We start from the raw sequence: 14,717 nt of genomic DNA on the forward strand, positions 1-14,717 counted from the left end.
GGGTTTCGTCACAAGTCTTAACATGATTAAGCATACGCTAAGGTGTAATAGTTACAATAACTAATAATAAGTAAAGAAGTAAAATACAGTAAGAAAACACATAAACCGACTTGTTTTATAAACAATTCCCATATAAAATATGTCGAATCTGTTGTTTTGAATGTCACGATCGTCTGCATTCGGGCAGTGAGTGAGTGACGCGCGCTGTTTGCTCACCGTGTCCTCATGTTGAGTCTGGTGTCGGGTCTCTCCGGCCGATTATTTAATCGTTTTACGTCTCCGTCATCGGTTCTGACCCACATCAGTCGGTTTTATAGGAATATGGAGAGATGCGTGGTGCGGTGCGTGCCACACGAGTCCAAGCTGACCATCTCCTTCAGTCTGGACGGCAGCAACAAACAGATGCTAAGAGAACAGACGGAACCGCTGGAGAAAGTTCTGGCCAGAATATCCAACAGTATCATCAAAGCACAAAACAAAGAGAAGAAATCAAAACGAAGTCGAGGTGACGCAGCTGAGAAACCAGAAATCCGTCTGTGCGTCAATGGAGAGCCGGTGGCTTTAGAAACCCTGAACTCAGACGCCTGGCAGGACGGAGCTGTGCTGCATGTGGGAGAAAATCAATACAAGGTGGAGAGAAACCCACCGACATTCACTGTATCTGAGTTACCTTCATCTCTCATGGCTGGCTTTCCTGTCTGTCCTAAGATGGAGGTCGAGTTTGGACACGTGAAGGACTGTGAGTTCAGATGGTTCAAGGAGAGCTCACCAAACTCTCAGATGTATGGAGATCAGGACCGATGGAGGGAGGCAGGAGATGAACGCGTATTCACACCATCAAATCTAGACATTGGGTTGAAAGTCATGCTGAAGTGCACACCAGGGAACGGATCCAGGTTTGGAGAACCCAAAGAGCTCGTGTCTGCAGGTAAAGTGGAGGCTGGTCCAGGCACGTGCACGTTTGATAACAGACACATGTACACCCAGAAGATCACCGATGAGTCTTCAGTGAGGGTTGTGTCTTATAATATACTAGCTGACATTTATGCTCAAACAGACCTCTCCAAAACCGTCCTGTACCCTTACTGTGCTCCCTACGCACTGGAGATTGACTACAGACAGAATCTGATCAAGAAGGAGCTCTCGGGTTATAATGCTGACATCATTTGCCTTCAGGAGGTCGATAAAGGGATTTTTACAGATAGTTTGTGTCCTGCGCTTGATGCTTTTGGGATGGATGGTGTTTTCAAGATCAAGGAAAGACAGCACGAGGGTTTGGCGACGTTTTTCAGAAGGTCCAAGTTTAAATGCCTCAGTCAGTATGATATTGTGATAAGTGAGGCTTTGAGGACCGACCCTCTTCATCAGGAACTACTGGAGAAAGTGTCCACCAACCCCAACCTTAAGGAGAAGATAGAAACCCGCTCAACATCTCTGCAGGTATTTTATTTCATGTGTAAAGATCATTCATTTATCTACAAAGCCCAAGAAACTCTCTACAGCTCTGGTATTCCTACTGCAAAATTCAGCCAAGACTGACATAAATAAGCTGGTTTAAGGTGGCAGTAGCTGGTTAAAGCTGCTGGGTCTGCTAATCTTCCAGCCTGACCAGCAAAATCCAGCTAGACCAGCTTAAAAAGTGACCAAAACACAGCTTGACTAGCAAAATCAACTAGCTAAAACCAGCTCACCAGCTTATGCTGGATTTTTCTGTAGGGATCCCACAATTCTTTAGTGCAAAACTAAACTAACCTGCATGCGTCTCTACTCCACCTTAGGTGACTGTTTTGCAGTCATTATGTGACCCATCCAGGGTAATATGTGTCGGAAACACGCACCTGTACTGGCATCCTAATGGTAAGTTTGAAATTATACTAAATATTTGTAGCATGCATTTGTTTACAAAATGTTTTTAGGTTATGAAAAAAAACAACTTTTGAAGATGAGTTTCAAAGCCAAGTTTTTGAAAACGACACCATTATTGTTTCTTTATTCGTTGTTTCTTCGCCACTTTATATTGCAGAGTCCCAATAATAAATAATATACACAATAATGTAATAAATCAACCATCATTTTTCGAAACAAAACTGCTGGAAGCTTTCGTGTCTTGATTGTTTGTATTTGCTTTGTTGGGATGGGAGAAACATAGCTTTTCGAAGATGATTCACTCAAAATCTAAATATGGCACAACCTGCTGGTGAAAAACAACAAGATCTCAGTTCAAATATTTGACACTTTTTACTAAATAATTGCAAAGGTTTATCTAAAAAATATGTTAAGCCAAGAAGTAAAATTGTCTTCTGTGTTTTTAGTTTTATTTAAAGTAAACAGATCGTAAAAACTCTAGCTCCTATTTTAATTATTCACATGTTTGTCATTAGTCAAATCACCCGTCACTATCCCTGTGTAGTGTGTGCTGTTTCTTTACAAAGTGACATCGCCATCTACTGGCCTATCACGCAGCATTTTAATCATGTTTGCAGATCCATGTCAGCTAGGCTCGTTTTGACAACGTTGTATTTTTTCTGTTTTTAATACAATCGTAGTTGTGTGAACGTGTACCCTGAGTTAGTAAAAGTTCCTTCTCTGTTGTCCAGGAGGAAATGTTCGGCTGGTACAGATGGCTGTAGCCCTGAAACACATCAAGCAGGTGGTTACAGAGAATCATCCTGGAGCTGCTGTGATGTTCTCGGGTGATTTTAACAGCACACCCTCCTCCGGACTCGTCCAGCTCGTGTGTCAGGGATCCATCACGGAGAACCACGACGACTGGGCTTCCAACGGTCCAGAAGAACTGGTTCAGATTGAACTGTTAAATCCTTTCCAGCTCTTCAGCGCCTGTGACTTTCCAGTCTACACAAACTACGTCGGGGGCTTTCAGGGGTGTCTGGACTATATTTTCGTGGAGCCACACGTTCTGCAGGTGGATCAGGTCATTCCTCTGCCCAGTCATCCAGAAGTCACGGCCTGTCAGGCGTTACCAAGCGTCTCGCATCCTTCTGACCACATCGCACTGATCTGTGACCTCAAGTGGAAGTGAATTACATCTAAATGTATTGTGTGATGATGTCTACAGAAAATGTTTTATAATCAAGATCATATTGATTTTATCAATTAAATGATTTTAGTTCTGTATTTCTGTGTGATAGAAACTAATATTTATGAAGAGTGACTGTGTGGGTCATTCAGCAATAAACAAATCTTATTAAGATATTCACTGCGTTTGCATACAGCCTGTAATCAATGTTATCTTTCTTATATTATTTCTTATCTTTGACAGGATGTCTGGTAACATCTCTATACTGGTAGTAAGTTTCTCCATAACTTGCTTTAGGTTTACTGAATGTGTAAAGACTCATTTAGACTGTAAAGGAGACTCATTGCAAACTACACAGACTGAATAGCTACGTCATGTTTGACACATTTCATTGTTATATTGCATTATTAATGACATTATTATAGTAAAGCAATGAATGTTAACGTATGTAAAAGGTTCCTTTTATGCAAGTACTAAAACAGCCACATTTGACTCAAACCCGCAGTAATATAGTTCAGACTTTTATTTGAAAGGTTTGGTAATATTAAGAGTTAAAATCTGGGAACATCAGATGAATATCAGCACAAATTCATTCAAAGTTTCAACATATGTGAGAATAAATGAGATGTTTTACTCAACTGGTTCATGTTCAATTGAAACAATGCTAATATGAAAATAAAGGCAAACACATTCACATGGTAAAGCACGGTTGATTTAAGGCAACTGTGATTCGACTCCAAACATAAAAAACTTCTTATTTACAAAACTGATGTGAATAAACGCCTCATCTGTTGCCAATCTATCTGATCACTGCTATAAACACAATGTTCTGTTAGATATAATGAACTGAGTTGTGGGAGCAAAAATAATTGAAACATTTTTATCATTGCTTAAAAACAGAAAGGTCAAGTTTGGTTTATAGATAAAGTTGTTCTGTTGTGTACTGTAGTACAATGAGAGTAAATCAGAGCAAAAGCTCTTCAATCATTTCATATTTATACGACTACAAACTTTTAGTGGAATGATAATGAAAAGAAAGAGAGCAGTAAATGTCAGTCAGGTTAAGAATCAAAACAGAAACGAATTACAAGGCACTGCCAATGAAGACGTTGATGTATGAATTTTTGGTAACCGCTATCCTTGTCCTTTGAGAAAATGAGCGTCCTGGTTGAGTTTAGCGTTTTGAGAGCTGGTCAGAAAGCCAATCTAATCCCTCATATAAACCGGTTCCTTGAGTCGCACAGGTTGCCTGGACGTACCACTGATGGTTAAAGAGAAAACCACATTAAATAAGTTATAGATTATACCTCAGAGGGGTATTCCAGAAAGCTGCTTATGAGACATTCCCGGGTATGTTTGAAATTGAAAATGTTTATGTATTTACTGTGTGCGCACATTAACTCTAGGTTACCAGTATGAACTAACTTTTAACATGTGTTTTGGAACCAACATGATCAGGGTAAGCAGGTTTTAGGTCAATCGAGAAAAAGTTCAGGGTTTCGGTGATGATAAGTTAACTCTGCTTTCTGAAATACACCCCAGGACAAGAAGTTCTTGTTTAAGTACTTAAAATGTACAATAAATCTTATACGTGAGGAGGATTGAATGCACTTTTGTAATAAAGATGAACACCAAAGACTCACAGTTCTGCTCCTGAGCGTCTGCAGGCCGAGTTTGTCGGTCATCTCACTGATGGCCATGGCGTTGGGTAAATCCTGTTTGTTTGCAAACACGAGGAGAACAGCGTCTCTCAGTTCATCTTCCTGGAGCTGTGTGGAGAGAGAGAGAAACAGAAGATCTGCAGATTGAGTCAACATGAAACACAAACACCTCTCGTGAACTTTCACAACTGATGTTTTTACTGAACATTCACAGAAACATCAGGGAGATTTTAATAAAAGAGTAAGTGGTGGAAATGTTAAGTTCATGTTGTCAGTCAGTGTCTGGGGTTTTGTTGTGTTACAGGTACAGCATGAGTAAAACAGAAAGAGGTTTTGTGTGTATTATTTACGGTGTGTGTGTGTGTGTTTTGATAGGAAGGGTGTGTACTGTTACGTTTCCTCCTCACCATCTTCTGAAGCTCCTCTGCAGCTTCTTGTGTTCGCTCACGATCATTACTGTCCACAACAAAGATCAGACCCTGAAGACAACAATAAAGATAAACATCAAAATCAAAATGGATCAAATTCAAAAAGATGTCCCACCCTACCGATAGAGACATCATCTCTCACGTCCTTATAGTGGTTCACTACAGGAACTATCTGACATCATTCACAAACATCACACAGCTCTTAAAACTTGATAAGCTATGAATGAGTGTAGTACTCCAGAAAACATTACATCACTCCAGAGAATTTATCTAACGGAATGAAGATTTTATCTTTAACACTTCAATGAAACCATTTCATCTTTATCTATAGAAATATACCAATCATGTTTAGTTATACACGTCAAACATTCATTCTAATGAATTTGTATTTTGTACAATGGCAAACCTGGAAGAGAAGAAAGAAAACAGAGAACTATGACTTCTCTAAATGAAACTTTAACTTAAACACTGAGCTGAGCTGCTGAGTTAACACTAACCTAATCTCAGTCTAAACACTGACAATCACTTTGCTGTTTTCTTCACTTCTTTAAGTGGCTTTGAATGAAAGCATCTCATCAATACCCAAATACTGACATCCTCCTCATTTAATGAACACATCAAGTCAAATATAGCTACAGTCACGTGTGTGTGTGTGTGTGTGTGTGTGTGTGTGTGTGTGTGTAGTGTATAATGACATGTTAATTATGCTATAACCATGGTTTACGGGGACACAGGAAGTTTCCCCCATAAATGGAAACGCTAAAAAAACATAATAAATGTTAGTCATAGATTAAGGACTGGCAAAAGGGTTTTTGTGACATTGGGGTTAGGGACTGGTGTGGGTTAGGGGAATAGAATATACCAGTTTGGACAGTATAAAATGCATTGCGTCTACGGGAAATGTCCCTGTAAACCATGTATGCCTGACTGTGTGTGTGTGTGTGTGTTTGATAAGAGTGAAACTCAATTATGAGAGAATGAGCAGCGAGCACAGATCATCTGCTGTGAGATAACATGAGAGACATTGATTTATTTACCTGTGTATTCTGAAAGTAATGTCTCCATAGAGGTCTGATCTTATCCTGACCACCGACATCCCATACAGTGAAGCTTATGTTCTTATACTCCACCGTCTCAACATTAAAACCTAAAACACACACACACATACACACACACACACACACACACATATGCACACATGATACTTTTGCAGAGTAATAACAGTGATGTTTCAGATTGTTAACATTAAGATCCACAGAGCTTTACTGAGATACACTGAAACATTTAAGAAGCTCAGATGTAAAAGCCTCTAAATGACACCTCTGTCAAAATACAGATGATGATGATGATGATGATGATGATGATGATGATGATGATGACGACCTCTCAGCACATTTAATACATTCATTAAATACTTGCTCTTCAAATCAGCCTCAGGTCATTCAGAAAATATCTGATAAAAATGCTCATTTACAAGAAAACATGAGAAGCACTGAGAGGGTTTTGCATCTGAGCTCCTCAATGATACGTTTATTCTCACAAACCTGTCAGAATATTTTATCACTGTAAAATCAGAGTAATATCTAGCAGGATTAATGTAAACTACCCAACAGTATACAAATCCCAGAATGATATCTGATCATATTAAATGAATATTTTAACATCAGTTTAAGTCTTTCTGTTTTACTCACCTATAGTTGGTATAGTTGTGACTATTTCTCCCAGTTTGAGTTTGTACAGGATTGTTGTTTTCCCAGCAGCATCCAGACCAACTTAATCAAGAGAAAAACGAAATCAATCATCTATTGTTAATCTTTCATATGCTTGGCAAACAAACTAGTTTAAAGTGACCCATTCATTAAATGGTGACCAGCTTGACTTTAAAATGAACTCACATCAGTCACACAATGACATTTATATCAATATTATTTTCAGCATTTAAAAACATTTCATCAACAAACACATTAACAATTTAGATGCATTAGATTTGTCAAAGTGAACTGACAGAAATAATCAGATTTAACTTACCCATGAGAATTCTCATCTGTTTCTTTCCAAAGAGACGAGAAAAGACGCTTGAAATAGTCAGACCCATGTTAACGTTAACTTAGTCAAAGACGAAAGAGAAGAGAAGTGTGAGAGATATAAATCAACAGTTAGCCTTTAGCACAGCGCGTGTCTCTCTCTCTCTATACTTCACAAACTCTCTCACTGCAGCTTCACTCAACACCCTTCACAAGCGAACTATAATTACTCGTTTTTACTGTTTATTCTCTCTTTCTTTTTCTGCCTCTCGTGCACTTATTTCTCTCTCTGCGCTGCGGTGCTCGCGACTCTCTTCTCTCACACACACACGTCACACTGTTTTCGCGGCGGCGGCTCCAACGCGGTCGAAATGACGTCACAGGTGCCACATCACGCAAAACGGATCGATGCCAAACTGTATCGAAGTCACTTTAGGTAGTGATGGGAGATTTGAAGCTTCGAATCAATTGAATCAATTGCTTCGAATAATGACTCGAAATGACTGTTTCAAAGCGCAACAACTCGAAACAGCTAAATATGGCGCCACCTGCTGGTGAATACGTTGTAAAAGCAACAAGATCTCAGTCCAAACATTTGACATTTTTTACAAAATAATTGCAAATGCTTATTTTAGAGCAAACAACTCATTAACACTCTAGATCTTAATTATAATTATAATTATGTTTGTTAAATCTATCTATGAACAAAAAGTAAATCAAATGGTAGCGTTATCATTCAGAAGGATGAACGTTTTATGAACTTGCATTATTAAACTGACCCGATTCATTTTAGACGCTGATCAACTCCCCCTAGTGGTAAACCGTCGGATTTTCGAAACGTTATGACGTAATGAAGCCTCGTTTGCTAAAATCACGTGACTAGCCCAGTTTGAAACACGCTCCGAACCACTGATTCAAAACAAAAGATTCGTAAATATTTATTTCACGAAGCACTGGCCGTTTCTCAATCCATTTGTCATCAAGACTTATTTCAGAATATTAACAATTATAAAGTTTACTGTTATACTTAGTTAATCGTTGTAATATGGTTATGACTTGCGAATGTAATGCTCAGTTAACTTAAATAAACCAGGCATGATGACGTATGGAGCCTGCATGCGACCTCTGAAGGCTGCAGGCTTCGGATTGAGAAACGGTCAATGTTTTGAAATCGTCCATCAATAAGTTTAGGAAAGTCTCTCTATACAAGCCTAATTAAAGTCCTTCCTACTTGAATAGAGGAAGATATAACTTTAAATCGCGCATACATAAGAACACGTGTCAATCATCTGATTCATATTTTAAGTTAATGTTATGCACTACACTGAGATCAAAGAAATGCCCACAGGCCAAAATGCAATTTAGGCAAATTGGAGATACCAAATTGTCCCTCCCCCAACCTGTGGGTCAACTGAATAAAACTTGTGTATGGATTATCGCCATGAATATGAATTGGGTTAAGAATTAAAGGAAGAAGAAGATCAAAGAAATGCAAAGAGGAGCATAATCTTATGCATTGAATATAACATCATTTACTTTCCGAATAAACAATTCTGTTATTTATTTATTTTTATCTTTTATTATTCTATCTAGGCTATCTGTCTGTTTACCTGAAAGCAATTAAAGTATACACTTTCAGTTAATCTCTAAATGATTGACATGAATGACACAATTTAATAGAATATTTAGTTGCAATGTCCTTTATTAGAAAAATATTCAGGCAAAAATTCATATAAAATACATATAGCCTACTAATTCAGGCCAGACCTTTCATAACAAAACAAAATCTCCAGATTTATGTAACAGTAATATACTGAATGTAACATACAGAAAAGTGCATCATTTAAAACTCGGTTTTGGACAGAAATCAGGATCTCGTATTTTCTTCACAAACAGTTCATGCTACTAACAGATGAAAAATAAAGTTTGACATTGGTTATCTTTTGGTTAGCTGTTCAGAGAGCCATTCCAGTCCTTCATATAAACCTGATCCTAGAACTGCACAAGTTGGCTGAACGTACCACTGAGAGACAAACACAGACACATTGTGTTACTTCATATACAACTGTTATTACATTTCACTATAAAATATACAACTAACATCTTCTAGTTATATATGAACTAAAGAGTGTGATGATGAGCTCACCTGTCTGTCTATGAGTGCATGTAAACCCAATCTGTCTGCCAGCTCATGACTCGACATGGCTTTGGGTAAATCCTGCTTGTTAGCAAGTACAAGCAAAGCGACATCTCTCATCTCATCCTCCTGGAGCTGAGAAAGAATACAACAAACCTATTAAATATAGACACTCCTGTATATTTATAATGAATAAATATAGATTCTTGTTGAGAAGTTATGATGTATACAGACAGAAAACAATGATGGGGAAATATTTAAGGAGATATGAAAGAAAAGAATCATATTGAGTTCTGCTGCTGCTGTCTCAATTCTCTCAAGATCACTGCTGTCCACCACAAAGATCAAACCCTGAATTACACAAATAACTCAGATCCACATAACTAAAGTGCTTTACTTCATATCATGATGTGAATGTAATAATGTTCCTCTGTTATCTCAGTGTTTGAATAGTAATGTCTCCAGAGGCTTCGAATTTTGGTCTGACCACCAACATCCCAAACAGTGAAGGAGATGTTCTTATGCTCAACCGTCTCCACATTAAAACCTAAAGAGACAATCCACAAGATTCAGTAAACAGGACAAAATAAGCTTTTATTTGTTAACATGAGTAAATGCATTAGCTAACATGGAATAACAATAAGCAATACTGTTTTTCAGCATTTATTAATCTTTGTTAATGATAGTTAATTCCAATACAATTTTTCACATCAGTTTATTGTGCATTAACTCATGTTAACAGTTACAACTTTTAATAAAAAAATGTTTAGGTAAATGCAGAAATTAACATGAACTAAAATTGTTGTAAGAACTGTGTTAGTCCATGTAACAGTTGCTAATGTTAACTCATTAACAAAAACAACCTGTAAAGTGTTATTTTTTTAAATATTTTTTATTCTTTAAATGTACTGCCGCCAGAGGCGATTCTAGGGTTAGAGCTTTAGGGGTGCTGAGCACCCAATGAGCTCCGCTGCCACCACCCGCTCTTTTTTCCTACAGAAACCAATAATATGTCTATTGTAAAATAGCTTTCATTTTAACATTGGTTCAACTAACTCCAAAATAAAGATTTTTTGGAGACCTTTCAGGCATGAAAATGGGTCAGGGGTGAAAAAGATGAGAAGAATATTACCCCTCTAGGGTCCGGGAGCATGCTCCCCCTTAGAATTTTTTTAAAATTACATATTTTAAAGCATCAATCTGGTGAGTTTTCAGATGCATTTTTTGCCAACCTTTTTATTTCTAATTAATGGTGAGCTAGCACATTTTTGCCATTAATGCCATATTAAAGTATCAGGACAAAAGGTGGGCTACACCAGCAGTGTGGGTATGGCTTTATGTGAATATACAGTGTATCGTTTGCCTTTGTCAAAATGACAAATCTCCTAATTTATAACTTTTATGCCTACAACATATGGTAGGTTTATTAATAGTTTGTTAATTTGCAGCTTTTCTTTTAACAGTCCTTTAAGTGAACCATTACCTTTACTATATGTCTAAAACAAAACACTTGTGACTCCTGCACTAAGGGTTAAAGACGTTATCACCTTCATATTAGTCTACATGTGACAAACTAAAAAAATATTTATTGTCTAGTTTGATAGTCAGACAGTTAGTGATTTCACACATAACTTACCGGTAGCCTACTGGTGGTATACAGTGATATGTAGTTGTGATATGTAGTTTGTTTTCACTCTGTTCCAAACGCCATGTTTTCATGACGACTGACCAGAAAAGACGCCCGTGATATCATGTTTACATGACTCCCGATTGTTAAAATAAGTCTCAAATTAACGATAAATCATACAATAAACTTTAACAACGGAGACACACGTATGCAACTTCGCACTGCATGCGTCTTGCAGAAGAACATTGTATCCGGCGCTACTTCTCTCCGTTTAAGTCTATGGATGGACGAGTCACCCAGGTACTTTGCTACTCCGCAGCGCGCGGGTACCAGCCGGATTTAAATAATCCGAAAATAAACACTTATTATACGTGTACCATGGTGATTCATTATAAGACAAAAACACGACTTGAAAGATTGATTCGTGATGTACTCGCTCATTATAAACATAACGTAAACATTTTGTAAGATTTGAACAAAAAAGTTGCATCACAACACTAACTGATTCTCACTCTGCGTGCGTGTGTTTCACGCTGAATGACGGACGGGCTAAGCGCTGCAGGTACAGAGAAGTAGAAGAGGATGACACCATTTGCTAAGCGGGGAGGTTTTCATTTTCTACCTTATTATACATTTTAAACCACAAACTACGGAGTATGTTTTGGACATTATTTAACCTGGTCAAAGACGAACGAACATTTTAGAATAATTAAATTTCTTGCCCCAAGTTTTAGGGGTGCTAAGCTCCTTTTTAGGGGTGCTGAAGCACCCCTAAAAAGGGGCTAGCCTCGCCCATGACTGCCGCTATGTCTTGAGGTTCTTACCAATAGTTGCAGGCACGTGCACAGATAGGGCTCAACCTGTGCAGAACACATGCCCTTTTTGTCCTTACACTCCGAAGTGCCCTTTTTTTTGGAGGTGTTTTATTATTTTTTTTAATATATATAAATTAATGCTATTGTCAACCATTTACGTCTGTCTGTGTGTTTTACAAATATATTTATCAAATAAAATTATTAAAAAACGAAATCTTTTAGGATCCGCTCAAACTGTCTGTCAAACCTCTTTACTCCGCCCCCTGAGTGCAGCGAGCTGAAGTTCCACACAGCAGTCAGTCAGAGCAGCTGAACGTCTTGCAACGGTAAATAAGTTTCTTGTTGTTTGAGTACAATGCTGTCTCATTACGAAAGAAACACTATATTTATAACGGCGCATGTTTTATAAATTTGAGCAGAGCCGAATTATCCATAGACGGGATTGGGCAATCAGGGCAGGGCTCCAAACTGCGACCAAATGGAGTTTTTGACAAAGCGCAAGCAGTTTTTAAAAAGTGTTCACGCATGTGAAGGGCACCCGTGACAACAATACGGAATGCAAGGTCGGGTTTTTACCGCTTTTTTTGCATGACGCGTCTCAATCGTTTAACTAAAGTCAACACATCTCACGCGAGAAGACGCGCCCACGCGGGTAAATGTTTAGCCTACATAAACACCAAAAACATTACAGATTAGAAAGACATCAGTTAGGAAAACTGGATAGAGACGAGAAACGTGTAAAGGATCATACAAGTATGTACATTATATTGCCCTGTCATTCATTACAGTATGCTATCAGGATATAACTTATTGTATATGTATGTACGTTATGCCTTGAATTAGTCAAGGGAGTTGTATGATTATTTGGTTCATAACTTTTTATTCTGAAATCAACTGCATAGAGTTAAGTCTATTTAGTATTTAGTAATGCAGTTATTTGCACCTTCAAAAGACCAAGGTTCCTGGTCCTCAGCACAGTTTTTGCCAGGTAGGCAGATACATGTTGAATATGCTAATGGCATGGCTATAGTGTAGTATAATCTCCTATTTTGATCTTTAATCTCCTATTTCCCCCTCTTCTCAATCACATACATAAACATGTTAACCAAATAATAAAAATTAGCTTATAAAAACCAAACAGAATACCTTTTTTTCTTCAAACATATTTTATTTAACTTTATGTATGTAAGCAGAGGAAAAATTAAAATTAATATATTCTACAAATAAATAAGAGCGAATACACAAGAGCACTTCACAAACACATGACTACAAATAGGCCTAATACAGACAAACACCCAGGATGTAAATTGTTAAAGCCAACTTACAAGGCCAGATATCCTTTGCACTGCATAATGCCAAGCTATCATAAAATGTCATTTTTCATTCATTAATAGTGATTTCTTCAATCATTAAGTGAATAAATATAAAGCTTTTAAGATGATTATTATGTGATATTTATTTGGAGTGGGTGCCCTTTTTCAGTTTCAGCACATGCCCCTCAAAAGGTCTGTGCACGGCCCTGAATAGTTGGAATGGTTGTGACAACTTCACCAACTTTGAGTTTGTAGAGGACTGTATGTCTTTCCTGCTGCATCCAGACCAACTTACAGTACAGAAGAAAGATTTACATTCACTTTACAATACAAATACACAACATTCACAACTTCAATATGGATGAAAATAATCAAATGATGAATATGTCAAATATCTTATAATGAATATATTCAGCTTTGCCTTATATAGACCATTTCATAAGACATAAACAACACTGTGCTCCAGAAGCTCCTCCTGTGTCAGTTTTTAATTTAACATATAAAGATTAATTCATTTCTTAATGTTAGTTAGTTAAACAACTAAAACAGAAAGTGTTTGATCAGTCTTGTGAAATGGTATTTATTGTCATCAAAATATTTCTTAACGATTGGAAATTTAAGGAAAGAAATACACAACAGCGAAAATAATAAAAAGTTTGTTTACTCACGCATAAGCAATTTCGTCTGTTTTTTGGAAGGACGAAGTAAAAGAGAGAAGACGATGCCCATATTTTACTAGGAGCGGTTTGATGTTCAGATGTTTGTGTGTCTGTGATCTGATACTCTGTTGTGTTATTGAGTCACAACAGCGCACTTTCACTTTGATTGACAGCTCAACACCGACACGCGCAGTTTCTCCGGTGGCACTTCCAGCGCGTCCAGAATGACGTCACATTATAACCAGGTGTTGTGTCGAACTCAGTTCCCCCCATGTTTCCCTCTAGTGTAGTGCCCCTATAGCGTTTTCATCACGTTACATTTAGAAAGATTAAAGATTTGAATTGGTTATACTAAAAAGGCATAATATCATGTATTTTATAATACAATTTATTAAATATTTCATACATTTGACAGTTTTCTATTAGGGTATTTCTTTTAAAATATAGCCTGTCTTTTTCTTTTTTTTCCTTTACTGGTTGTTTTAAAAATGTAATGTTTGCATTCATAATTAAATAAATATTATACATATAATATGATTTATACTGTAAAAATAATTGACTTACCATTAAAAACAATACAGATACATTACAGAAATATATACATAATTAAACCTATAACGTGATAAAAACGCCATAAAAACACTACACTGAAGGGAAAAATAGGGGGAACAGACTTCGACACAACACCGGCATCTCTTATCTTTTATGATAGACAGACTGACCCAGATGACCTGTATGTTATTACAATGGTATATTTTATAGTTGCCAGTTTCTATGCTTTTATCCATTCTATACTTCTTTATATCCTAGGCTACAGAAAAGTACTATTATAAATTATACAACAATATGTTTTCATTTGGTCTGGCACGTTATTACTGTTTAATAAAGACATAATAAATTCAAATTCACTTTTTAGATGCATTACATGATTGATGGTTAAATATTTAATTTAAGCGCATTGATGATAGATGGTTACATCACATTTGAAATGATTATTTAACAATCACACTATATGA

General features: G+C 37.1%; 3 protein-coding genes across 3 annotated transcripts; 1 reads left to right on the forward strand and 2 right to left on the reverse strand.

Moving 5' to 3' along the window:
* The first annotated feature begins 168 nt into the window (after nt 1-168).
* Nucleotides 169-3,222, forward strand: pde12 (phosphodiesterase 12). Its single transcript, XM_055184084.2, has 3 exons — nt 169-1,440; nt 1,779-1,857; nt 2,598-3,222. The coding sequence occupies exons 1-3, from the start codon at nt 226-228 to the stop codon at nt 3,038-3,040; spliced, it is 1,737 nt and encodes a 578-aa protein (XP_055040059.1). The 5' UTR covers nt 169-225; the 3' UTR covers nt 3,041-3,222.
* Nucleotides 3,223-3,545: 323 nt separating this feature from the next.
* On the reverse strand, nt 3,546-7,662 carry arf4a (ADP-ribosylation factor 4a). The gene is made up of 6 exons (XM_055184091.2): nt 7,155-7,662; nt 6,818-6,898; nt 6,164-6,273; nt 5,106-5,177; nt 4,681-4,806; nt 3,546-4,298 (listed from the first exon to the last, which is right to left on the reverse strand). Exons 1-6 carry the CDS (start codon nt 7,219-7,221, stop codon nt 4,212-4,214), a joined length of 543 nt encoding a protein of 180 aa, XP_055040066.1. The 5' UTR covers nt 7,222-7,662; the 3' UTR covers nt 3,546-4,211.
* Nucleotides 7,663-8,844: 1,182 nt separating this feature from the next.
* LOC129427547 (ADP-ribosylation factor 1-like 2) lies at nt 8,845-13,933 on the reverse strand. Its single transcript, XM_073876442.1, is given in 7 exon segments — nt 8,845-9,173; nt 9,297-9,423; nt 9,568-9,638; nt 9,782-9,834; nt 13,245-13,305; nt 13,307-13,332; nt 13,711-13,933. Coding segments are annotated over 7 exon segments (486 nt in total). The 5' UTR covers nt 13,772-13,933; the 3' UTR covers nt 8,845-9,086.
* Nucleotides 13,934-14,717: the final 784 nt, after the last annotated feature.

This window comes from Misgurnus anguillicaudatus, chromosome 14, assembly GCF_027580225.2.
Source record: "Misgurnus anguillicaudatus chromosome 14, ASM2758022v2, whole genome shotgun sequence".
Lineage (NCBI taxonomy): Eukaryota > Metazoa > Chordata > Actinopteri > Cypriniformes > Cobitidae > Misgurnus > Misgurnus anguillicaudatus.

Excerpts from the sequence above, each read along its gene's own strand:
- arf4a (XM_055184091.2), bottom strand. The coding sequence starts at position 7,221 with ATGGGTCTGACTATTTCAAGCGTCTTTTCTCGTCTCTTTGGAAAGAAA. Across the intron at positions 6,899-7,154 it reads ACAGATGAGAATTCTCATGG|TTGGTCTGGATGCTGCTGGG; the intron begins GTAAGTTAAATC and ends CTCTTGATTAAG. Across the intron at positions 4,807-5,105 it reads CAGAGGAGCTTCAGAAGATG|CTCCAGGAAGATGAACTGAG; the intron begins GTGAGGAGGAAA and ends CTCTCCACACAG.
- pde12 (XM_055184084.2), top strand. The coding sequence starts at position 226 with ATGTTGAGTCTGGTGTCGGGTCTCTCCGGCCGATTATTTAATCGTTTT. Across the intron at positions 1,441-1,778 it reads CCCGCTCAACATCTCTGCAG|GTGACTGTTTTGCAGTCATT; the intron begins GTATTTTATTTC and ends ACTCCACCTTAG. Across the intron at positions 1,858-2,597 it reads CCTGTACTGGCATCCTAATG|GAGGAAATGTTCGGCTGGTA; the intron begins GTAAGTTTGAAA and ends TCTGTTGTCCAG.